The sequence below is a fragment of the Myxocyprinus asiaticus genome, chromosome 5, assembly GCF_019703515.2.
Source record: "Myxocyprinus asiaticus isolate MX2 ecotype Aquarium Trade chromosome 5, UBuf_Myxa_2, whole genome shotgun sequence".
Classification (NCBI taxonomy): Eukaryota; Metazoa; Chordata; class Actinopteri; order Cypriniformes; family Catostomidae; genus Myxocyprinus; species Myxocyprinus asiaticus.
In genome coordinates, this window is record NC_059348.1 from 28792752 (window position 1) to 28819140 (window position 26389).

The 26389-nt window shown below is 36.9% G+C and overlaps 2 protein-coding genes across 3 annotated transcripts in view; one reads left to right on the forward strand and one right to left on the reverse strand.

Annotated features, from left to right (window-relative positions):
- The window catches only part of LOC127441514 (fibronectin type III domain-containing protein 3B-like), a 225655-nt gene extending 207398 nt beyond the window's left edge, over positions 1-18257 (forward strand). For both annotated transcript variants that reach the window (XM_051699036.1, XM_051699035.1), the window contains 3 exons: positions 6056-6222; positions 6332-6459; positions 13414-18257. In XM_051699036.1, coding sequence (XP_051554996.1) covers positions 6056-6222; positions 6332-6459; positions 13414-13725 — 607 coding nt within the window. In that variant the 3' untranslated portion in view covers positions 13726-18257. The remainder of the gene's footprint in view (positions 1-6055; positions 6223-6331; positions 6460-13413) is intronic.
- A 1892-nt stretch (positions 18258-20149) lies between these two features.
- On the reverse strand, positions 20150-23608 carry LOC127441524 (growth hormone secretagogue receptor type 1-like). Its single transcript, XM_051699054.1, has 2 exons — positions 22831-23608; positions 20150-21172 (listed from the first exon to the last, which is right to left on the reverse strand). Exons 1-2 carry the CDS (start codon positions 23606-23608, stop codon positions 20868-20870), a joined length of 1083 nt encoding a protein of 360 aa, XP_051555014.1. The 3' UTR covers positions 20150-20867.
- Positions 23609-26389: the final 2781 nt, after the last annotated feature.

Below are 26389 nucleotides of genomic sequence, written 5' to 3' on the forward strand. Positions count from 1 at the left end.
CATAGTTTCTTCAGTTACTGTTAGTAAAATAATAATTAAAAAAAATGATAAAACTCATGGAAACTTTTAGTTAGGAAAAGATTCTTCAAGCTTTTTACAGGTGAAGGTGAAGGTGATACCATATGAATTTCAAGTTTTATAGTAGACCTGGTACCAATAAGTATGCTATGGTATTTTGGCAGAAAATATTGGTTGCCAGAACTGATGTTTTTGATATATACTGGTAAATGGTTCATAAATTTGTAAATAATAGTTTCAACAGAACATATGAGATCAATACATTTGTGTCAAGCTGACCATTATTCATCATACTGTTGTTTTTCTATTTATTTAATATTGAACTAAGAAAAATAATACATTACACACAACAGTACAGAGTGATTGTTTGTAAGCAACTCACTTATGCCACTTTGATAAACAGTACTCGCATGTTTCTGCATATCTTCAAAGCTACGTCAATTCTTTTCCTGACTTGCTTGAGCTTTTCGTTGTGTTCTGACAGAATTTCCGTGGCTTTCTCGTGACCTGCGTGGGCTGCGTGAGATGTTGTCTTATTTAGAGCGGCTCAGTACTTTGAACTTGCACACATACCGCTTTTTTGACACTCCTCGCTTTTTCTGATTCTTTGTCACCTTTCTGTTTTGCGAGTGTGCACGTTAACAGCAATGTGTCGTGTTGTCAAGTGGAGTGACCTAGTTGGCCTCATCACTTCTGCACGTGACTGCGCCTCTACCTTGCTTGATATCGCAGTCAAATTATATTGTGAAAAACAGCTGAAAAACGGTCACGGTCAGCACAACAGCATGGAAGGTGCACTGAACAGAGTGCATTTGCTCTTAAGAAATTTCAGTTACTCTTGCTAAGAAAATAATTACACAACGTGACCCAACATGTATGGCTGTGCTGCCCATCGTTTAAGAAATGCTGATCTAGATGTGCAACTTGTGCAGGAGACTTTTTGCGTGCTGTGCTTTAGACTTTAACTTTCTGTGAGCAATGTTACCAATATCATACTTCATCCAAGGAGCTCAGTTTTCTTTGGTGACTATGATAGTTTTCTGTGTAAAGGTTATAGATAGTTAACCTATATATTTGTTAATCTGCCACTTACCTTATTGAGGCTGTGCTTCCTTGGATTCAGACTGCATTTTTTGTCTGTTGGTCTATACATACACATGCAGATGGATGTCTTTGGCTGTTGGGGTGCATCTTATTCTGTTTTTCAGTGTCTTGCGCCATGAGCATTGATTTTTTTTAAGATGACATATCAAGTTAAAAGTAAACTAGTAGAAGTGCTGTTGTGCTGAGTGAACACCCCCTATTAAACTGTCGGGTCGGGCTCTGCTGAACCTAAATTATTTAGGACTATCAAGTAATCATTCAGACCCAATGACTAGTCGGTTTTGAAAATATGTATTTTTGTGTATCCCTAGTATATGCACAGCTAGGAGAAAAAATGTAATAAAATTTGTAAGCAGTTATTTAATTTGGACTAGGTGTACTATCAGTGGATGCTACCAAGGTACTATAATAACTAATTTTAAAGTTAAAATGTGTAATTTCTGTCACACTAGCGTCACCAAGTGGAATTGCAAATATAATGATTGATTTCAGACACCTTCCTGAACACTCCCCCCAGTTGGCTGCTCCTGACCTATGGAACAGCTTACCTTTCCATATAAGGACTACTCAGACTATAGAAATGTTTAAGTCGCTGCTGAAGTCCCACCTCTTCGCATTGGTGTTCAACTCGAGTAGAGCTTGACACCCTGACTTCTTACTCTGTGTGTTGTAACTCTATAGCCCGGTCATAATTGTATTGTTTTCTTTTATTTATTTATCGTGTTTATTGAATTCTATGGCTTTGCTTTTCTATTTGTACAGCACTTTGGTTCAACTCTTGTTGATTTTAAATGTGCTTTATAAATAAATTTGACCTTGACCTTGACCACCTGCCAGTGAACAAACCAATAGTCCCACCTCAAACTCACACCATTGGTTAAGTCAATTTTGGGTTGTCCGGCTGGCCAGGACACTCAAACAAACAGAGTAATGTTTAATAGTGTTACAAAAAATTTCGTTTTTACACTTTTTGGGGCATTCGACTTACAAATGACTTATTTGTAGTTAATTAAGCTAGGATAGGAGAAAGTGTTTACCAGACAAACCTGTACAGCAGTCAGAACAATCAGACTGAACTTTTAACCTACATGATTCTCAGTTTGGCTCATGTCTTAATTTAATTGTAACTGTTGATTGTTTTCTTTGGCTGAGTGACATGTTGGCTGGTTTTGTGATCAGGCAACAAGCCTGACAGATGGGAATTTAATCAAAACAAAATTAATTCCTAACCAGCAGTTTTGAAAATCCTTTTAGTGTTAGTCTGGTTAATTTTCTAATTATTCTCTTTAGCATGTTTTTAACTTGTTTCAAAGGGTGAGGTGATTGAAGCATTTTACTTTACTAAATTCAATTACCAAATACCTAATGTAGAGTATACCTATATGCATATACATAATGCCATGTAGTATATATACATTACAAATAGAATCCCCCTTTAAATGCCTTGTGCCAGAGTCTGCTGCTTCTGAAGCATATTTTATTGGATTGTGGTGGTTTTAATTCCTTGAGGGAATTGTTTTAATCAATATATCTTTTAATACATTTTAATCTGGTTTTTACCATGAAAATATGGAAGCTGGTATGCTTTAAATCACAAACAAAAATATCAACTATATTATAGAAATTCATTTTATATTAATATTTGTGAAGATAAGGCTTAAACCAAGCATTCAACCATTCTTTGTGTAGAGAGTGAAGGTCACAAAATTAAATGTCACATATGTATTTGCAAACAGGTTATATCAATTGGTAACACACTGTAATTTCTTCTTGACCTTAAAGGGTTAGTTCACCCAAAAATGAAAATACTTTCATGTTTTATTTACCTTTAAGCCATCCCAGATATGTATGACTTTCTTTCTTCAGTAGAACTGAAATGAAGATTTTTATAAGCCCATTTCAGTTTGTCCATACAATGCAAGTAAATGGGTGTCATCAGGCTGCTCGCTGTTTGACAGTCCAAAAGGCTTATTTAGGTACCATAACATAATCCACATGACTCCAGTCGATCAATTAATGTCGTCTGAAGCAAATCGATAGATTTGTGTAAGAAACAAATCGATCATTAAAACGTATTTAACTTCCAGCCAGCGCTGGATTGCTGTTTGAAATGAACTAATTCTTGCCGTTCGTTCCTCTGTTGTAAACAAAGCGCAATGCTTCCGACTTCTCGCTTGAACGTGCCATTGCGCTTACATCACGCAAGGGTAACGTGATGCATCCACTGCTGGCAGGAAGCGATTTTTAAAAGATAATAAAGTTTCTGGTTATCTGGTTGTCAAACGTCAGTAGAACATGTCCATATTTAATGTGATGTACTACACCTGTGTTTACTCTGTTAGGACACCTGTGTGAACTCGAGGGGAATTGACTTCACACATCCACTAAAAATCACCTTTTGAAAATTTGGTTAAAATTTAGTTCTGAGAAAAGATCTGACATAATTTATTTGCTGATGCCACTTGGTTTGATATTTTGTATCTAATTCAGTGACATTCAGACATAAAGGTAATCCTCACGACTCCAGTCGATCAATTAATGTCTTCTGAAGCAAATCCATAGGTGCGTGTAAGAAACTAATTGAAAATTAAAAAGTTTTTAACTTTAAATCATTGCTTCCGGCCAGCGCTGGATTGCTGTTTGAAATAAACTAACTCATACGTGATGTTTGTTCCTCTGTTGTAAACAAAGTGCATGCTTCTGTCTTCTTGCTTGAACGCACCATAGCGCTAATGTCACATGACGATAATGTGATGCATTCTGATCGTCTGCTGGTAAGAAGCGATTTTTAAAAGTTAATAAAGTTTTAATTATTGGTTTATTTTTTACAAAAAGTATCGATTTGCTTCAGAAGACATTAATTGATCGACTGGAGTCTTGTGGATTAATTTTATGCTGCCAAAATATGCCTTTTGGACCATCAAACAGCCAGCAGCCCGATGGCACCCATTTACTTGCATTGTATGGACAAAGAGAGCTGATATGGTCTTATAATTTTTTTTATTTCGGTTCTGCTGAAGAAGGAAAGTCATACACATCTAGGATGGCTTAAAGGTAAGTAAATCATGAGAGAATTTAGATTTTTGGGTGAACTAACCCTTTAATTGTGGGATACCTCAGATGAAAGCAGAATAATAACAGTATTCACTAAGGTCCAATTACCACTACCAGTGAGCATTAGAATTTGGTAAACATTTATTTGTCTTTTGTTGTGCTAATAATAATTGATTCAGTTGCTTAATCAAAATGTGATGCAGAGAGCGCAATCGGGAGAGATAAAAAAATATTTACCATGAGTTCAAAATTGATTCAGCATGGCTCTGAAATGGACTCTGAACATTCTATGGTACACCCGGAATCTTATCACGGGTCAGATTGCCATAGTAACCACAGAGGTACTTTTCGTCAAATGAATAATAGCAGATATTGTGTCAGACTATTCTTTGGACCCCTCCATTTGTCTTTTTCTTTCCCTTTGAAAAAATCCTTTGTTCTGGATTGTGTTTTATAATCCAGTTGGTGCCAGATGTTGGAGTTCGACCTGTACAGTGCCAGTGTTTAGTACTATTCATTTGCGTCCACATGATGGATTATCCCTCCATCTCAATATGTGCACTTCCCTGCGACACTGTTTTCATGATACATTAGGTGAACAATACCTGTATGACCTACTGCATCTTTTGAAATTCTGAAGTGTGCAACCAGATGACACTACGACACAATTTATTGACAAAATCAATAAGTTAAAAAAAATAAATAATCAAATATAGTACCGTAGGTTCCAAGAAAGTTGTTCCTCATGGTGAAATTGACCTTGTTTAAAAAGCAGTAAATTGTGCTGTGGTAGGGTTAGGTTGTTAGTTGTTAGTACGTCATAGGTCATAGAACATACAGGGCAAAAGACAGTGCCTACATGGCATATATAATATGTTTGGGAATATATTTAATCTACACACCTGCATACTTAAAGAACATACTTCAACTGTGGAGAAGTTTGTCATGTGATTCCTAGCCAGCTACTTAAAAAGTATTCCAAAACAAGCCAGCTTTGGTTGGAGATGCCAAGACAACATGAAATCGAACATGATGAGGAGAGCTATTTTTCTCCTTTTTCCAGTGCCCAGGTTTGACAGGCCTCAGAGAACATTAAGTATTGACTTTGGGTCACTGGTTTGTTACCATCGTCTCATTAGTTCGACATCAACCTGGCAGGAATTCTTTGAGATTGGCAAAATGCCTCTGGAAGCAGTCATTAAATACCAGCTGTTGCTTTGTACTCCGTTTTGACCCAAGGGGTTGGACTGATGTTTTGCTGGGAAGGGATTGGGCATGAGCGGCTGTTACCTAGAGCTCTCTACCAATGCCAGATATTTCCACCTAATTTATTGCAATTGAGTCCAAAAAAAAAAAAATGTTAGATTGGATTTAAGAAGTCTGTGGCTGGTTTACAATGTCCTTTGTTTGTCCTACAAACACGAAAATTGGACTAAAATAGCATCCTTTAACTTATGATTTGTGATTTACTGATGTTTTTGTTTGTTTTTATCTTTAGCGAATATATCTTTGGCAGTTTAAAAGTGAAACTTTGTCATTTAAAAGTTACAATAATAATAATAATAATAATAATAATAATAATAAGTTTTTAGTTAAAAAGCCAACAAGTGTTTAACATACATGGGAACTCATTCAGTACTATTTTAAAAGCATATACATAATTCCCATACCTTCAGTGGTGCTATTTCATCATTTTAATGACTTCACTGTTATTCTAAAATATGGAAAATAGCAGCAATAATAAAGAATTAGTAAGTGTGTCAACACTTTTGACTGGTAGTCTAAATAAATAAAAATAAAATATATATATATATATGTGTGTGTGTGTGTGTGTGTGTGTGTGTGTGTGTGTGTGTGTGTGTGTGTGTGTGTATTTTAGGTTCGTCACAATCTACAGAGGCCCAAGCCACACATACAAGGTACAGAGACTAAGTGAATCGAGCAGCTACTGTCTCAGGATTCAAGCTGTGAGCGATGCAGGAGAGGGCCCTTTCTCTGAAGTACACACTTTCCATACCACCAAGTCTGTGCCTCCAGCACTCAAGGGTAAATGACCCTTTTACAAGTACAACAAAACATTGCTTCATGCCACGTGTCTATGTATTGCGTTGGTCCTTATGCAACGTTTATAGCTAACCTTGTGTATTATCTTTAGCCCCCAAAGTGGTACAATTGGAAGGGAATTTGTGTGAGGTCAGCTGGGAGAGCATTCCACCAATGAGAGGAGACCCCATCAGCTACATCCTACAGGTGCTGGTGGCCAGAGAGTCTGAATACAAGCAGGTGAGTTCAGATTCTTCATATCTGAAATCACAGTGGCCACACTTAAAAATTTACAGTATGATTGATAACCAAAGATCAAACCAAATGGTATTTATTTGAAAGAAATATAGTACAAATACACATTTGAAGCATTTTCATCACAAAGATGACTTTTAGGTTTTAAATTGTAAAACATTATAGTACTTTTACTTTTGAAAATGAAGACAAAAGGTATTTGGACATCATCTGGTTGTCAAACGTCAGTAGAACATGTCCATATTTAATGTGAAGTACTACACCTTTGTTTACTCTGTTAGGACACCTGTGTGAACTTGAGGGGAATTGACTTCATCCATTATTTTCTAATGCCACTTTCAGTGACATTCATACATTAAGTGTGACTTACAGGTGTCCAAATACTTTTTGGGGCCATTGTAGCTTTAGGTGCTTTTTCAATGCATTTAGTTTGAGACATTTATATAGCTGATGAACAGATTTTGAAAATTACAGGTTTTGTTAATTTTTACATTGCTAACTTTATTTGCACCCCTGAAGGCATATGTCAGAATTTTTTTTTTTTTTTTTTTTTTTTCTACCAGTTTCTTTCTACTTTTGTCAGAAAATACTCTGGTAGCAAAGAAAAACAACCAAGCAAAAGACTGAATGAATTTGGTGCATAGGAGGCACAAAAGGAGTAGAATTCTCATTTACTTCACAAGTGACATGATTGCACACATTTTTGTTCATTCTATTATGAATTGAAATATCATTTTAGGTTAAATGGCCACATTATTGGATCTGCCAGTACACCATAAATTCACCAAATAAAACCTACTGTGAAAGCCATAAGATCTCTCAAGGAAGTACATAGCTGCTTTTATTCATGGCGATAACAAGCTATTCAAATCCTTTCCCGTGCACAGTTATTTCTCAGTAATCACTGACGGAAGAGTACTGCACATTAACTGTATATCAGACACATCAGTATTTTTGTCTTGTTCTCCAGTAAAAACATCTAAACATCCTTAAAGGGATAGTTCAACCAAAAAGGAAAATTCTGATATAATTTATTCACTATTATATTGTTACAAACCCACGTGCCTTTCCTTCTTTCATGGAACCCAAAAGGAGATGTTAGGCAGAATGGCAGTCTCAATCACCATTCACTTTCATCTCATGGAGGAAAGATGGAATGAAAGAGAATGGTGACTGAGGCTGTCAGTCCATAGAAGACATAGTCATATTGGTTTGGACAACATGATCACACAGGAAGTCGGCATGCTGACATTATGCCGACTCACTGACATGCGACATTTCCTACCAGACATTTTTGCATCAGTTTCAGTGTTTTTACCTTCCCACGTGGCTCGACCGGCAGCGCATTGCGTCAGCAGTGTGAGAGACCCGGGTTCGTATCCAAGTTGAAACTAGGAAGTAATCGCATTCGCTTAATCAGTGATGAGCGTGATTCAGAGGTTGCACTTTCCCCCTTAACATTTAATTTTTACTCCACAAATGGTTAGGTTTAGGTTTAGGTTTGGGTTTGTGTTGGGGGGTAGCATTCCTAAAATATGCATTCCTCTTCACTGTATTACATCCTGTTCAGCAACCTCTCCTGGACATAAATGGAGCTCACACGTGGCTATACGCCCTACAACACTTACCGCTTTGGCCACTGGGGGCAGTGTTTTAAATTTACGTAAGCATATACTGATCTTTGCTAAAGAAAAGTTGACCTACACTTTTCAATTTCACTGTGAGTTCAGGCTGTTCTGGAGTAACGTGAAAACATCCTCATATTAATGATTTTTGGGTGAACTTTACCTTCAAAACAGAATAAATTTACTTGTGAAGCAAAATTTGAGCTTTATAAGGTTTTTAGATATTAAGACATGTTTTCTGAGAATATATCTGTATAACTAGTTCATTTTTCATAATAAATTGTTTTTTTTCTTGTTGTAAGCATAAACTGGACCAAATTTTGTTAGATTTATGCATAAATCAAGTCTTAAACCATTTGTCAATGGGGTATAGGGGCTTCCACATGACTCGCATCGTGGTGTCAACACAACGCTCAACAGCATCAAACGCTGCTTTGATCTCCACATGAAAATCAATGCAGAAAACGTCTCATTTTCATTTTAGCACTGGCACCGCCCATTTACTGGTTCATCATCTGAATTATCTGGGGATCATTGGCTGCCATTTTGAAAGGTCAGGGGCAACGGGGTCAAAGTTGAAATAGTTTGAACCCCCAGCGCCGGGGGTACGCTGGAGCTGATGCGTCACTCCATAGAGTTGTGAATGTATGAATGTATTCGGAAATGCTGACGCAAGTCAGTGGAAACCCCTTAAGAATAATAAACTTAAAGGAATGTTCCAGGTTTAATACAATTAAGCTCAATCAGCAGCATTTGTGGCATAATCTTGATTACCACAAAAACAAATTTCAACTTGTTCCTCCTCTTGCTGGATTAAAGCAAAAATCTGGGTTACAGTGAGGCACTTACAATACAATGGAAGTGAATGTGACCAATCCGTAAACGTTAAAATACTCACTGTTTGCAAAAGTATAGCCACAAGACGTAAACTTTATGCATGTTAATATGATTTAAGTGTGATAAAATGGCTTTCTAACCCTTTTGGTGTGAAGTTTTCAGATTTTACAACTTTTAAACCCTGCAATCCCGGTAATTTAGTAGTCTGCCTCAAAAACAATGGTTTAAACAACTTTCAACCTCAAATAAGACATGAGTTTCAACAGAAGAATTAATGGACTGTAAGTGCTTTTATAAAATTGTTAGCTTCACATTTCTGACTTTAAACCCTCCAAAAATTGTAAGGCAGAGTTCTTGAAATGTTTCCAGTTGTTATGCTAATGTGTGCCTTGTCCTGTCTGGACAAATGGATGTGAGGGGAAATGGATGTGAGAAGTAATGAGCGTGAGAAGTGAGCAGAAGTCCATGTGGAGCGTGGAGCCATCATGTCAGTGTGTAATAGCAACAGATTCTGCCTTCTGTTTGCACTGCTTCTGGAATCTCTGTGTGTACTCTTGTGTTGATGAGGCTGTGGATACAGTCTGCACAGCTCTCTCTGTCTCCATTTAATCTTGCTATTACATGAAATACACACAAATCTATAGACTGAGCAGGAATCCGACACCAATAGGATTTACAGAGCCTGTGTACGTTTTCTCAGTGTTATCCCAGACAGATAATTTTCACCCACCTAATTGTACAGCTAATGGAGTTCACTTACATGTTATCCTGCATTATGAAAGTTTGTGTAACCACATCCAGATTATCATCAAATGTCTCGCCATATCATTTTAGTTTGCGGTGATGAATTTCTGTAAATGCACAGTATTACAGCCTTATTAGCTGTTTAGCAATATCACACATGCAATAATGCTGGTATACTGAATATTACTATGGCTATGATTCGAACATAGGTAATCAAATCTGTGCAGATATTCAGTTCAATAGCACAATTGTGAATTTACTTATACAGTAAAATAGTTATATAAACAAGAATTAAATTTAGAGTAACTGACATTTCAGACACAATATGGCAAGCTGTTTTGTTCATATTTGTTTCGCTAGCAAAAATTGTTTAGTTACGATGTTATGAACCATAGAGTTGAAATTCAACATGATCTCATGAGAATTGATATATATTCTTATGTAAAGTTTGGTTCTAACAAACGTACTGTACATTCTCTTACATTTGCATAGACACCGAAACGACAGCATGTAAACGTCATCATTTTACGTATTGACACCTATAGAAACGTACAAATGTTTACGTGTACTGTTTAAATTGATTAATATTGAATATTTCATAGTTAATCAGTTAATTACATTTAATTTATAATCAGTGAGATTAATTAAATGCCATCACATTTATTTAATGCAGTTGACATTATAATATGACATTTTAATGGTTTAATTCAGTTCTGTGTGATTTCTGCTGCCCTATACAATGTTTTAAATGATTATATCACTTTAACCAAGACTAAACTTTAAAATGTTAAAATGAATAAAAACTCTGTAATTGTTTATTCATTTATTAAACATTTTACTTTATTTTTGTTTGCCATGGGACACAAAAGGAGTTTTCAGAATATGCCAAAAAACAAAATAAACCACAAAAAGCACCATAAAACAATAATAAAATTAATTTAACTATAATCCAAATCTTCAGACTGCTTTCTGTGAAGAACAGACCCAAATTCAAGCCTTTTATTCAATCTCCATCAACCGTCATACCCGTTGTAACCGTCAGTCAACCCGCGTTGGTTTCATTTTCAAAATTCAAAAACTGCCGCCTCAAGCATTACGACCAGCGGTTTTACGGCAGTGTCGAATGCTCATTGGCTCTCAAGTGTCTCATGACCATTTGCGACATGCCATATTCTGCGATGTATATGTATAAATGAGATATGACAGCGCTGTTCTAGAGTGCATCAGAAGATTTACAACGATTAATATTTTAAATGTCACTCTACACCTCACACAAAGCTACTGTATGCTGTCAGGGAGCACATCGGATGCAGCGCATCGCACTTTGGACTACTTTTGTACAGAATTTTGCCATTTTTCTGAATAAATTATTGTGATTAAATGTATCTGCCTGTTATGCGTTTTATATGCTTAATAAATGGTTATGGTTAGGTTTAGGAGAAGGTGTAGGATTAGCGGCTGTTAAATATATATAAATGAATATATTTTAACAAATTATTGCTACTGTACATTAATCTACTTGTTACATGTTTTTTTATTGTTGAAATGTGGTTATGTTTAGAGGATGGGGTAGGGTTAAGGGATCTAAAATATCTATAAAACAGTAAAAATGTACAAATGTATTTATAATCGATTTGCGTATTCAAATGTAGTTGTAATGGATTTGTCAATATTTTACGTTTCTAAAGCTGTAAATATTTTAAAATGTTTACGTTTTAGATGCTTTCAAACATCCATATTGTACATTTTAGTGTCTATTTGTGTTTAATGTTACAAATATTAACGTGCTACATATATTAATGACATCAGGCTGTTAAATTATATGTATAGTAGTAATTATAGACAAGTGGAGTGAAACGTTATAAATGTGTCATTATACCAAATATCAGCACTTTTGCTAATTTTCCCATTAAATTAGTAGACCGGAACAAACTGTTGTTTATTATCTTCTGTTTTATTTTAGTCAATTTAGCTTGTTTTTTGCCAGCATGCATTAATGGAGGCTGTTCCTCTCTGAGTTTTAGATCCTCTTCAGAACTCAGATGGCTTCGGTTTTATTCCTCCTACATGCTCACACTCTCTCTCACTCTCTTCCATAAACACTTAGATGCAAATGGAAAAATGAAATACTAGCTGTCAGAAAGCGTTGCTAGAGACAACTTAGATTAAGTTTATCTTTGTTAATGCACTATACTGCTGAGGGGAACAGTTTTCAAATATTTGCACTTACAGTAGGCTGTGTATTTCATTTGTGGAAAACTTATTTTGGAATATTTGAAAAGTCAGCAGTTTGTTTTATTTATTTTATTTATTTTATATCGAAATCAACAATAGCCAGAGTCTGCTGTGCACTATGAGCTGGGATATTTTTTCTTCATCTCAGTATTAAATGTTGTGGACTCCTGGATCAATCTTTGTACATTTACGTTTTCTCATGCAATCGACGTTTGAAGAGAGAGCAAAAATGTACTAAAAAATTTATTCAGATGCAGCTTTTTTCATGAGGAATAATATACCACAAAGTGTCTTGGATTAATGTTAAGCTAAAGCAGTGTTGACACTGGATTTCCAAGTTTTAAGTTTTGTTTCAGTTCAAACAATTCAGAATGTCTAGTCTTGATGTAACGTGTCTAAACCGATCGTGCAGTGGCACCTTATCCATGTTACTGGAATAAACATTGAAGATCTCAATATTTAGCTCCTGGCTTAGCTGTGGTATTAGCGCTACGTGATGATATGCAACTCAGGCACATTTTGGCTTCTTATGGCTGATTTTTCTTACAATGTCAACAAATGAAAAATGTCCATTATCGTAGTGGTAAATAAGGAAGGTTACAAATTGTGGGTGGCTTTCCAATGAAATGAACAGCTATTGTTTGGCAGCCAAAAGCAGCCACATATGATAACTCTTTTGTTGTGTCCATCAAAAGAGGAGTTTTCCTCCCACATACAAGTCCTATTCTGCATTTTAATCAGCTGGCAACAGTTTAAAATAAGGTTGTATTCATTAACATTAGTTGAGTACATTAACATGAACTAACAATAAACAGTGCATGTACAGCACTTATTAATCTTGGTTAATTTCAACATACATATTTGGGGCCTGGGTAGCTCAGTGGTAAAAGACGCTGGCTACCACCCCTGGAGTTCGCTAGTTCGAATCTCAGGGTGTGCTCTAGTATATAATGTTGTTGTATTGCTCATCCATATATTGCTGTTTGTAAATGCTTCACATCCTTTATCCTCAATAATGTTTTTAATGTCTCATGTTGTTGTTTTTAACTATCCTCTTATATATCATAATACATGAACTGTTTTAGGAAAAAGTATGTGAACCCTAGGATTTATTTGGATTTCTGCATAAAATTGGTCATTGTCAACTAATTGACAACAATAGACAAACACAGTCTGCCTAAACAAATAACACACAAACAATGACATTTTCATGGCTTTCTTGAACACATCATGTAAACATTTAGTGTACAGGGTGGAAAAGTATGTGAATCAATGACTTCTGCAAAAGCAGAGCTGCCCTTTAAAAACTAATTTTGAGTTTGCTGGTCTCTAGAAGCATTGCCTGATGTAAACCAAGCATTGAACAAAAGTGATCTGCAACAGTACAACTTAAAAGCACATTAACTGTTCCTGATGGTGTCCACAGTGAGTTTTTCCTCAGTGTTTGAACATATAAAGTCGTCTTTCTCAAAAAGCTTCTTTCTTTCTCTTGTTTCAGTTGTATAAGGGGAAGGACACGACCTTCCAGATCTCGGGCCTGCAGAATAACACAGACTATCGGTTCCGCGTGTACGTGTGCCGCCGTTGCCATGACAGCACTCAGGAGCTGTGTGGACCCCTCAGCCCATCCTCACACTTCACACTGCGCCGTACGGAGCTCGCTCTACCCGGAGAGCTCAGCTCCATGGAGATCAGCAAGCCCATCGGCATGTTTGCCACAGACGAACGCTTTGCAGCGGTCTTAGTCGGGGCTTTTGCAGCCCTTTCTTTCCTCATCGCTTTTGTGGTGGAATACTTCTTCATGAAGTGAGAGATTAATAAAAAAAAAAAACAGAAACAGCAGCCAGCCAAGAAAGAAAACATTAACGTTTGAGTGGCACACACAAACACTTAAGGTATATATCTGATGCAACGTACTGTTGTCTGAGTATGTATACAGGCTCTCTTTATTGTCTTTGGGTCTATTTTTTCATCCTCTCTCTCAGTCTCTTCGTCTTTACAATGCCTTCCTTCTCCGTGCTGCCTGCGCATCGCTGTTTCACACACTCTTTTACAGTGTGTGGATTTTGCTCTGTGGAAGCCTGAACTCTTTTCCGCACCTTAGGGAAGCAAAATCACATTATCAAGCCTTCCAAAATTTGTGCGATAGCCTGTTTTGCATGTTTGCATTTTTTGTATCCCTTTAAGTATTTGTTTGGAGGAAAATGTATCGTATTTCCTCCACATTCAGCTGGCCTTACTTTGCTGTATACAAGTGTGCTTCATGGCATTTGTTTCACTGCCATATACAAGTTGTTGTAATCATAGCTTTATCAAGATACACATGGTAATATCACAGTTCTACAGACGAGAAGTTTATATAGAGTAACTTACATTTCAGACACAAGATGGCCTGTTATTTTGTCTATTTTCACAAACAATGACACATCCCTGTTATACTAAATATCAGCACCCTTGGAATGCCACTTGTCCAGTCGGATCCAAGGACCGAATTGAACTGATGTATAAATGGTAATATCCCTTGATCACATTTCATTCAGTGCTGTTTTAAATAATCATGTGATATTCACATTTTTTGTGCTTTACAGAATGCATCACCTCAATAGAAACACTAAATACTGTTACAGTAGCAAGGCTGGTGTAAAGCCCCCTTAAGCATTAAGCTGCCAAAGCAAGTTGCAAACCAAGTGTGGTTGAAGTGATGCTGCTATTGTGTGTTTGTTTTTCCTAAGAACGGAATCAGTTACCTAATATATAGATATAAATATAAATCTTTAAGATTTTATAGAGGAATTGTAATATAAATAACAGTGAGTTTGAAGTAGATATCTCTTTCGGAGCGTGTCAGTTCACAATCTATGGTGCTTTATAAATATGTGGTCAGTAGTGGTGGCGATTGAGGGTAAGGAAGTTTGATGTGCCACTCATGTTTGGTTGCAAAACCCTTTGCCACCACACACCCTCCCAGTGAAGAGAATGGGTCGCTTTTTGGATGCTGTATTGTCCCGACCTTGACTGGCCACGTGGTCTTAGGGTGTCTGTCTTAAGGTGCAGTCTGCATGCTTGAGCATGTCACACAAGGCTACTTCTTCGCCTTCCTGCCCCCTCAACGACTTGGCTAGGCTCATGTCGCCCTCTCAGTAGACTGATTCTTGGGCTCTGTATGGTGTCTGTTGATCCAGAGCCCAGCCGATGGCGGGAGTCAAAATGGCCAATGTGTAGCTGTGAAACCGACATAGCCTGTTTTTCTGATCCTCACTCTGTGAATTGCGTTTGTAACCATTACGCCTCACAACTAGCACTGAAATTGAGAACAATGGCTTTAAAGTTACTTGGATTTAGTATGGATTGTATAGTTTATATGCAATTTTATATAGAGGATATAGTTTTCTCTGAATCTGAGCATAGTCGAGCCAAATCCAGCCTGTTCTCATGAACATTACATGACCGTGGCAACATTTTTGCAAAACAAAATGACATATTTTTTTTACACATTTTGCTGCAGTTTCCCAGTGAAATGTTCAGCTGGGGGCGCCAAAAGCGAGTGAAATGGTTTTTAAGATAAATATTAGATGGAAGTTTTAATGATTAAAACGTACCTTCTTAACCTTTAGACTTTAGCCTAAATTTAATCAATACCAATCCTAAAAGCAAATGAGAGGTAAACAAAACAGACATCCTTACCCTAACCGATAGTGTGGAAAAAGCAAATGTGACACGAAAAGCACATTTTCTGAAGCAACCACGTCATTTCGTGTCACATGTTTACGCGGAAAAACAATTAAAAAACAACTTTGCATATGAATGTAAAATGCATTCTGTGTGGACGCCCCCTAAGGCCACCTTTAGACTGTCAGCCAATTCACTTTAATAGGTGGCTCTAGATCCAATTCATATCCAATATCCGGACATCTTACCTACATCTAAACACTCATATCTGATTCACCTCATACTTTTTATCAATAATATCCACTGTAATATAAGTTTCATTTATATACATGCATGTCTTGCAATTTTTAAATGTCAAACATGCGTTTTTCAAAGAGGAGACGTAAGAGACCTGATTTTGGTCATACTGTAACTCAATTTTGAAAGGGGGAAAAAAAAGTGTAGTTACTGTGTTTTGCTTTGCAGGGCACAATGGCCCTGCATTTCAATGTATTGAATGTTTCATTTTCTTTTAATCCATGAAAGCCAGTTGGAAATTTTTAAGGTGCTTTATCAACATTATTGTCAATGCAGCAGTGAACTCCTCCGCACGCTGCACCTTTTAACGATGACTGATGTTCATGCCAAAACAGCCTGATGTGCTTGCAGTGCATCTTTAGCCAAGTAAAGGTACAAACCAGCAGATCCCATTGATCCAAAGAGTTTCTCCAACATTACACTTGCAGAGCAGTTTTCTAGGGAAGATTTCTAAAAGGAGAAAAGGGGGGGGGTTTAGACAGACCTCTTCCCCCAACTGACAGCCTGTATTATACCTCAGGGACATGGACTTTTCAGAGGTGAAGAATTAAATACTGTGTTTCTGAGAGAGTGCTGCAAACACTAAACTTTACCGAATAATATGATATTGCTGTCATCACTATGGTAGCATCATTCCGTTGTCTGCCTCTGCAGTTTTTTTATGCATTTATTTGATCTGTTTTCTCGCCTAAGCTGTGCCTTGCTCCAGTTGTCCGTAAGCAGAATTGTTTACTAGCTCAGTATACCTTTGCCAAAGTTAATGGGAAAGTGAGGTATCACTCTTTTTTTAGGGTTATTTATATACTATCTTGCATACAGTACTTTAAATGGCAATTAAAGTGCAATCTTCATTTATTTATTTTTCAAGAAATTAAGAGATGTAGTTATATACTATTTTTTTTTCTCTTGTAGCATGTTTTTTTTTTTTTTTTTTTTTCTATAATTTCTTTTTATGTGTGGTAGATTACCGATTAAGGCCAGCATTCCTTTCATTCATAATTCTGGTTGTTTTCTTTCATAAATTGGGAACATGTAGCATGTACCATGCTGAATCATTTATATATAACCATATATTCATCTCCTGTCAGAAAGTGCCACAACTCCAGCTAGTTGTCTTTTCATTGAAGACTGTAGCAAATTTAGTTTGCTCAAGTTTAACCTTCTTTCTTTTTTTTTTTGAGAGAGAGAGAGAGAGAGAGTGTAATTGGACACCGTGCGCAGCTACGTTTGGTATTGCTAAAGAGTGTTATGAAGCTTGTTATCATACTGTTTGCCAAAGTGGAGGCTTGTCCACATTGTTGCTTTAATTGAAAGGGTTACTTGAGAAATCCTGGATCCATTTTCTTGAAAAAGAAAAAAATACTTTTTAGTTAAACTTTATTTTTTTTATTTTATTTTATTTTTTTTTATTGCGCCATTATTTGAATAATACTTCTGAGGTGAAATTTTACATGCTATTTCACACTGAAAGTAAACCAAAACAATCAAACTGTTTTTAGACAAATGACATTTCTCATTTTCCATTTTTTTTTTTTTTTTTTTTTTTTTTTCAGACATGTCATAGCGCAATAGTGAACTTATTCTAGTATATTTGCTATGGAATTATATAGAGAGGTATATAGATATATAGTATGACAACTAACAGAAATGAAGCACTTTTTAAAGCAAAACATTAATCTTTATTAGATTTATCTTAATGAAACTGTATTTTTTAGTCAGTGTTGCTATTGTTTTCTAATTAAAAGTACCATGTCGAAAGAATACCCCCCCCCCCCATGACTTCAATGTTTTTTTTTCCCCACTCTTTCTTCCTTGTAAAATAATAATAATTAAACAACACAAATTTTTGTGGCCCAAGTACTGTTTTGTGTTTTTATGTTGTATTTTATTCTGTTTTATTTCTGTTTTATTTGTGCTTTATTTTAAATACAGTATGAAAAAGAATTAGAAAATGATGGTTTGGAGATTTATCCATTCTCAGAGTTCTCCCAAGAAAAATATATAGAAACCGCTAGTGTATTCCAACTATTTTCCAAAAATTATATATTTTTACCTCACAGTTTAAAAAAGAAAGAAAAGGAGAAAAAATATACAAAACATTCCAGGCTTGTCATGATCTACAATTTTTTAAAGTCATACATTGTTTTCTTGTATTGTAAATGTCAGATAATTTCATATGCATATATATAAAAGAAACTGCCATATCAATGTTAATGTATAGATTTTTGCAAATACTACCCTATGTATGTAAGACTCAACTGTATCTGTAGCGTGTATGTAATATATTTATACCCAATAAATGTTTTAATTTTTTTTTTCTGACAGATTTTTCTATCTGAGATCTTAAGCTTTTTCATGTACATCAAATAAAGCTTATGACTGAATGATTGTAGTCACTCAGTCATTTTTGTGTCTGTTGCATGTGCTGAATGGTGAAGATCAGTGTTGATATGTCCTGAGAATCTCAGCTTAACATATTGAGCAGCAAAATATTGGATCCTGTATTTAACAATGCTAACTTCAGCTTGTATCCACATTCGTAAAACCTCATCACGTGGGAATTATTGAAAGGCTATCTTAAAATTGTGCGTATCTTTTAAACTTGGAAAGATGTTGTGTTAATTGAAGTGCAAATCCAATCCACAGCCATAAAGTGCCTCTTATAAATAAATTACTTGAATAAAGTAAAGTAGCTACTCATTTAGAAAGAGGTTAATAAATATGTCAAGATTCACAACACTGCTGAAAAGAAAAACCATCAAAAGGCAGCCTAAGATGGTTAAGCTGATTTTAGCTGGCCAGGCTGCTCATTTGGCTGGTTTTCGAGGGGTTTTGGGCACTTTTCACCTGATCAGTCTTGAAGACCAGGTTGCCAACCAGCTGAGCACTAGCATGGCCAGGCTGGGAGATAATCTTAAACCAACTAAGACCAGCCAACAGGCTTAGGCAGATTTTACTTTATTTTTCATCAGGGAATGTACAATTTAAAAATGAAAGACTTTTTCCCCATTCTTTTTTCAAGTATATCAGCTCAGATTTTCACCAGACTTTGATACCGACTGACTTGAAAAGCAAAGCACTTGTCTTTCTCTGTTTCCATTGGAGAAAAGGTGCACTGCTTTAATAGCTTGATCTTTAAATGGCTTTATTTCAGTCAGGATGTTTGATTCATGCCATGATTAGTAGGTCCTTCAATGATGGTGCTGCTTTCCTATAGACCTGAAACTATTATTCATTTTGAAGTTACAATATCCCAAAGTTCCTCTCTCTCTCTCTCTCTCTCTCTCTCTCTCTCTCTCTCTCTCTCTCTCTCAGTTTTCAGTTTCACTTTTCAGTCTGCTGTACTGGCATGACTAAGAACACTACATCTGTATGTACGGTATGTAGGGGATATTTTATTTCAGTCAGTACTTTATACAGACATTAATTACCCTGCGCCTGTAAATGCAAGAGTCATTTAATTTCACAAACATCAAATGCTGCTTGTCCGTGTTTGGTCTCCCATGTATTTGACCTGAAATGCAGATTCAATATTTGACACACAAAGAGTATTTACACCACCCTCTAGAACAAGACTGTGGTTCTATCTTTTTTTTCTTTTTTTCTTTTTTTTATGGTAATTGCAGACAGGTGTGGTACATAATGGTGGTGTGAAATCTAATTTTGAAGCATCACCTTCTACTTCACAAGAAGAGCTGAGTGATTTACAACACTATTCTCTTCTTTAATTCTCTTTCTCTGCAGTCCTGGGACTCTGACCTTGCACTGACATTAATAAAACTCCAGCAGTCAGTCTTTAAACATGGACACAGGAAATAAAAAATCCAGGATTTCTAATGAGATGTCATTAAATTGATTAACCACTGGAGAGCTAAATGAAGAACAAATGTAAAATCTCAAATGAACATGCCAAAGAAAGAGTGCCATTATTTACCTTATTGCTTATTTAAAACCCATGGTAGCTAAAGATCTGAGTCTGTATGTCTATGTTTAGGTTTATCTATCTGTCTGTCTGTCCCGAATGTCATGTATGTATATACTGTATAGTGTAGACAATATAATAGATTCATGTTTTCATGAGCTTAGAGGACAGTGTCATCCTGCCGTATCGTCAAACCAACATTCACAAAAGAAAGCCCCCAAATGCAACGGAAATCCAAGGAACATGGGTATATTTACATATTTTACAATGTACACATACAGTATGCACGTTTATATACCTGTACATCATTTTAGAATACAAGAGACATGCAGTTTCCACAACAGATACAACTTCTGGCAAAAGGACTTAACACAGATATACAGTCAAAACAGTTATTGGAATGGTTTTAAAATAAACAATAGATTTCATATTTTTAGGACATGACACACTGAGAAAAAAGAGAGCTCAAGAAATTTTTAATGAGCCAATGCAATTTTGAAGGCTTTATTTATTGATTTTTTTTTCAAAAGCTTTTGGGATCTGTATATCAGTATTCCTTGAGGTCTGGAGTAGAGCCTTGTGCACACAGTCAGATACTGGAAAACACTTGCAAAGAGAGCATGGCATGTAGTTATTCAGGCACACAATACACATGAAAGGCATTTCCTCTGCAGTCCCTGTAGTTGGGAGCAGGAGAATGCTGCTGTATCTACAGTGCTATGTTGTCTTCCAGATTTCATTTAGATTTAAGGCAACTGAAGTTCTCTCTTCCTATCTGTCTATTTACAAACATATATTTGTAAAACATCAAGGCATCTGATAAATGTTAAGGTTGGCTAGTCAAATGGCTATTAAAGAAAGAGAGGCAATGAATCTTTCTAAATTACTCCCTGATCAGTTGAGGCGACATGTTTGAAAATGGATTAGACATCAATGCTGATCTATAGTCTAATAATGGGACTGTCATCGTACCCAATGAAAATCCCCAAGTGTGTAGTGAACGTGCCAATGATCATGGCAGAAAGGTCTAGAATGGCTGTTAATGGAAAGATAGTCTCTCACAGTCACAAGCTGACAGTAGATTCCGTCCAGCACGGGGAACTTTCTCCTTTGACCGTTGACGTGGTTCTTCGTGGAGTATGGTGCAGTCCGAAAAGTTTGCAAGCTGCCATCCTGTACTTCTTGGACATGATGTTGTATAGAACAGGGTTGATTGCTGCACTTAGGTAAAAGAGTACAAAGGAGATGAGATTGCAGTACTGGCTGATGACAGACAAGAGTGGAGAGCCCATCTCTGTAGATTTGGAGATCAGGTAGCGTCCAACGTGAAAGGGAAGCCAGCAGAGCACGAAGGCAAACACCACCACAGCTATTAGAGAGAGGGGAAAACAATTATTAAACAGAGTGAAATGGCTTTTTCACCCTTATATCCTAGCAACTTTTGCAGCACCCTGTTGCACCGCAACAGTGAAACAGGGAAGCTGTCTAAGCTTAACTTCACTCTACACCAGAGGTGGGGAACTTTTTACACAGCCCAAAAGGCCATTTGAGAAAAAATATCCCTGATTCAATTACCTGTAAAAAAAAAATAAATAAAAATAAATAAATAAATAATAATGGGGGGGCCTGGGTAGCTCAGCGAGTACTGACGTTGACTACCACCCCTGGAGTTGCGAGTTCGAATCCAGGGTGTGCTGAGTGACTCCAGCCAGGTCTCCCAAGCAACAAGCAACCAAAATGTCCCGGTTGCTAGGGAGGTAGAGTCACATGTGGTAACCTCCTCGTGGTTCTCGCTCTCAATGGTGCGTGTGGTAATTTGTGCATGGATCGCGGAGAGTAGCATAAGCCTCCACATGCAGTGTCATGCACGACGAGCCACGTGATAAGATGCGCGGATTGACTGTCTCAGAGGCGGAGGCAACTGAGACTTGTACTCCGCCACCCAGATTGAGGTGTGTAACCGTGCTACCACGAGGACCTACTAAGTAGTGGGAATTGGGCATTCCACATTGGGAGAAAAGGGGATAAATGTTTTTTTTTACATTTAAATAATGATTAAAAATAATTTTAAATGATAACAATGCAAAATATTGTATAACAGACAGAACTTTTAGTGTTTTTCTTGGCGCGTGAGCATGTAACAGAATGCGTACGTTAATTTAAACTCACAATCAGAAATTGCAGGCAATTGTATGGCCCGCGGATATTTCGTAAATACTTGAATGGCCCTAATGGGAAAAAGATTCCCCACCCCTGCTCTACACAAAACTGAGTGTGTGTGTGTGTGTGTGTGTGTGTGCACATGAGTGAGAGAGTGTTTTCATTGAAATATTCTTAAAGGGGTAGTTCAATTAAAAATAAAAATGTTGTCATCATTTACTCACTTGCATGTTAGTCTGAACACAGAAGAATATGTGAGTCTCAGTCACCATTTACTTTCATTGCATCTTTTTTTTTTTTTTTTTCTCCATACTACAAACATGAATGGTGACTAAGGCTAACATTATGCTTAATATCTCCCTTTGTGTTTCACATAAGAAAGTAATAAAGATTTGGAACAAAATGGGGTGAGTAAATGATGGCAGAGTTAAATTTTTCTGTGAACACTGTGCCATTAACAAAATTAGCATTTATTATTCATGAAGAATACTTTCTTTGTCCAAACCCTTTCATGCACAAATATCACATTAAGAAACAATATTATTCTACACTGTAACAAGAGAAAATGTGTGGTTGCTAACTATATGAGCTTTTTCGTCATGATCTGACCCGAAAAATTAGGCTACTTTACTTGGTGTAGTGCTGTCAGGCTGAATCAGTAAGATTAAACAACATTTTTCACTGTATAATACTAGTTCATTAGATGTTCGCCACATTAAGCACATTTTGGGTTACCTGGCAAAACATTTTACAGTGTGTGCTGGGATGTAGTGCGATTTTGTGCCAAGTGCTTCTCGTGCGTAATGGGTGCGCTTGTGCGTAAAGTGCGCAAATGACTTAATAGCGGCGATGAAATCGGACACTTACCAAGCATTTTCACTGTTTGTCTATTGTTTTTATCACGACTCGAAATGTTTTCTCCAATCGACTCCCTTTTTCTCTTCCAGAGCTTTCGCCCGATTAGACTATACAAAACAGTTAAGCAGAACACAGGCAAGAAGAAAAAAACACTGGAAACCCAAACCATGATGGTCAAGAGCCCAGACCTAATGGCATATTCCGTCGCTTTGCATTCGTTAGTATCCCAAGAGTTTTTTCCGTTTTCATGCTCAACACCGACGAGAACAAATACAGGTCCTGCGCTAAAGAAGGAGACTATCCAGAGGACCAAAATGACCCCTCGCACGCGACCCTTGGTCACGACTACTTTAGCCCTCAGAGGGAAACAAATAGCAAAGTATCTCTCCACACTGAGAGCAGTGATGTTGAGAACGGTCGAGTATGTGCAGCACTCGCTGACGAACTGAAAGAGTTTACAAAGTATGTTGCCAAAATTCCAAGGTCGGTACCTCCAGATTCTGTACAAGTCCAGGGGCATGCAGAAAAAGATGAGCAAATCCGAAAAGGCCATGCTGGAAAGATAGAGGTTGGTGGTGGTTCGCATGTCCTTGTATTTTGTCACCACCAAAATGGTCATCAGGTTCCCTGTTACACCTGCAAAGAAGAAAAGGACGCAGGTGATGGTGACCCCGACCAGGACAGGAATGGGAAATATGTTGACTGGGTGCTCGATTCCCCAGTCAGTCGCGTTCTCATCCCAACTGCAGTTGAAAGAACAGTTCGACCGGTTCACCCAGGTATACATGCTGAGAGATCATGGACCATCTAAATTCTCCTCTGTGAGAGAGCTCGAGGAGGACAGTCTCCCCACCGGCTCCCCATCGTACCGAACATTTAGACATATACAGTATAAGATATACAACCTATCCTCTAACTAATGTGAACGAAGTTTTATTGTCCTCCTTGCCATCCACTCTACATTTATAAATGGATCCAACTGATTGACTGGAAACTTGGAGCATTTCAGGATGGCAATCCAACTTCTAATGCTGCCAGGTTATCTGTCCACACTGGACAGGAAATCGTTAGTCTTGAAGCTATTTAAGGCATCTTTGGTGTAGGAAGAGGGATATGTGTTCAAGGTGATAGTCGGAGAGATAAAATCACCTCGCTGCAGAGGATGAGAAACGTGTGTACTGCGCGCTACCTATCAGTTGGGCGTACTGAGGGACTCGACCACTACTGATGTCATTTCATCAGCAATTCATCATCTCATCATTGATTGAGTGGGCGCAGGACACAACTAGCGAGATTGTTATTGGTCAAAAAATATACACCCACGTATTTAAAAGGTAAAATCTGTAAACCGAGCATAATGAGCATACCTGTTGAACACTGCCATCTTGTGGTGATGATAGGATAGAACACAGAGTATGAAGTTAATATTAGTTCTAAACAGTCATGCGCCACGCAAGGTTTTAGTTCATTTACATATAGTTACAGATAGTTCTCCCAGAAATGAAAATGCTCTCGTCATTTACTCACCTTCATGCCATCCCAGACGCATATGACTTTCTTTCTTGTGCAGAACTCAAATTAAATTTTTTAGAAGAATATCTCAGCTCTGTTGGTCCTTACCATGCAAGTGAATGGTGACCAGACCTTTGAAGCAGTGGCATAGCCAGAAACGAGGCTCTGGGTGTGCCAAGGTGAGTGTTCAAGAACTGAAGCAAAATTAAGTGACATGTACCGTTGACAGCCATTGCATTATTTTATTTTTAGCTTTAAAAGCATCTTTAGCCACATGTTACGTTTTAATGACTTAACAAATAATGCCACTTTTATTAATGGATTAGGAGGGCCTGTTAATGTGTCTAAATATTACGTTTAAAATATAGTGATGAAATCTGAAATTCAGTCATGATTCGATTTGATTATTTTGAAACCATTCATAATTGTTTACACAAATATAAATAGACAATTTGTACCATTCAGGAAGATGCAGTACTGTGCAAAAGTTTTAGGCACTTGGAAAAATGTTGCATAGTGAGGATGTCTTCAAAAAGAATGCCGTAAATAAATAGTTTTCATTTATCAGTTAATGTCATACAAAGTCCAGTAAACATAAAAAAGCTAAATCTATATTCAGTGTGACCACCTTTGCCTTTAAAACAGCACCAATTCTCCTAGGTACACCAGGAAACAGTTTTTCTTGGTTGTTGGCAGATAGGATGTTCCAAGCTTCTTGGAGAATTCGCCACAGTTCTTTTATCTATTTAGGCTGTCTTAATTGCTTCTGTCCCTTTATGTAATCTCAGACAGACACGATGTTCAGTGGGGGGCTTTGTTGTTGCAGGGCTCCCTGTTCTTCTGTTCTAATCTTTTCTATTTGCAAAAGTTATGTTTGGGAGTCTAACATTTATATTTCCTATTGACACACTAAATCTGAAGATACTAAAATATCAATGATATCTGTCATGAATACAGGCAGATAAATCTCATTTTACAGGATTAACAACTAAATGGTGTATGCCTATAATACGTTAAGAACAAATAATAATCATGACGAGTACAGGCGTACAGTAGGACTAGGTTCTTCAAATATTCTAAAGTATGCATATTATAGTGGTCAAGAAAAGAACAACAAATCACTTATTTTGCTCGAATGGATGCACACAGTTATAAAAAGTTGAGCTTGATAGTAAAAATAGTTCTTTATTTTTAGTGCACGCTTGTTTCCTCAGACTCATGCACTCCATGTTTGTTGCAAGAGTGCACATGTAATCTGAGATGGTTTCTGTAACACTTTGAGTATTATTATTGACATTATAATCGATTCAATTCAGTAACTGATGTATTGATTTTGTATCTTCACATCAATACACCCCTACAAAAAGCATCAATAAATTAAAAAAATCGTCATTTCATTTGGGTGTGCAAGCCAATGTTTTGGGTAGCATTTGCACACCCTGGCACACCCGTGGCTATGCCACTGCTTTGAAGCTCCAAAAATCACGCACAGGCAGCATAAAAGTACTCCATAATACTCCAGTGGTTAAAACGATGTCTTCAGAAGCGATTTTATAGGAATGGGTGATAAACAAATCAATATTTAAGTAATTTTTTACTATGAATCTCTCACTTTCACATTTTTTCACATTCTGTAAGTGAAAGTGGAGATTTATTTAAAAAAAAAAAAAAAAAAAAACACCATAAGAGTATCATAAAAGTGGCCCAAACAAATCGTGCATTATATTCCAAGTCTTCTTCCAAGTCATATGATAACTTTGTGTGAGGAACAGACTGAAATTGAAGCCATTATTCAACGAGCTTCACCTCAGTGAGCTAACCGTTGCAACTGGATGAAATCAAATTGAGAACCGGATGAGACTGATTCTGAAATGAATCATTTAGACCAATTTTGTGAACTGGATCAACCGATTCAAAGTTCCAAAAATACCTCAGAAGAGTGTTTCGTTCAAGATGAGGACACTGCTTCTTTCGTGAAGTCTCATTAATGGTGCAAAGTAGAGCTAGGGCTTGGAAAAATATGCACGAATCCTATGGACCACTTTTATTGTTTGTT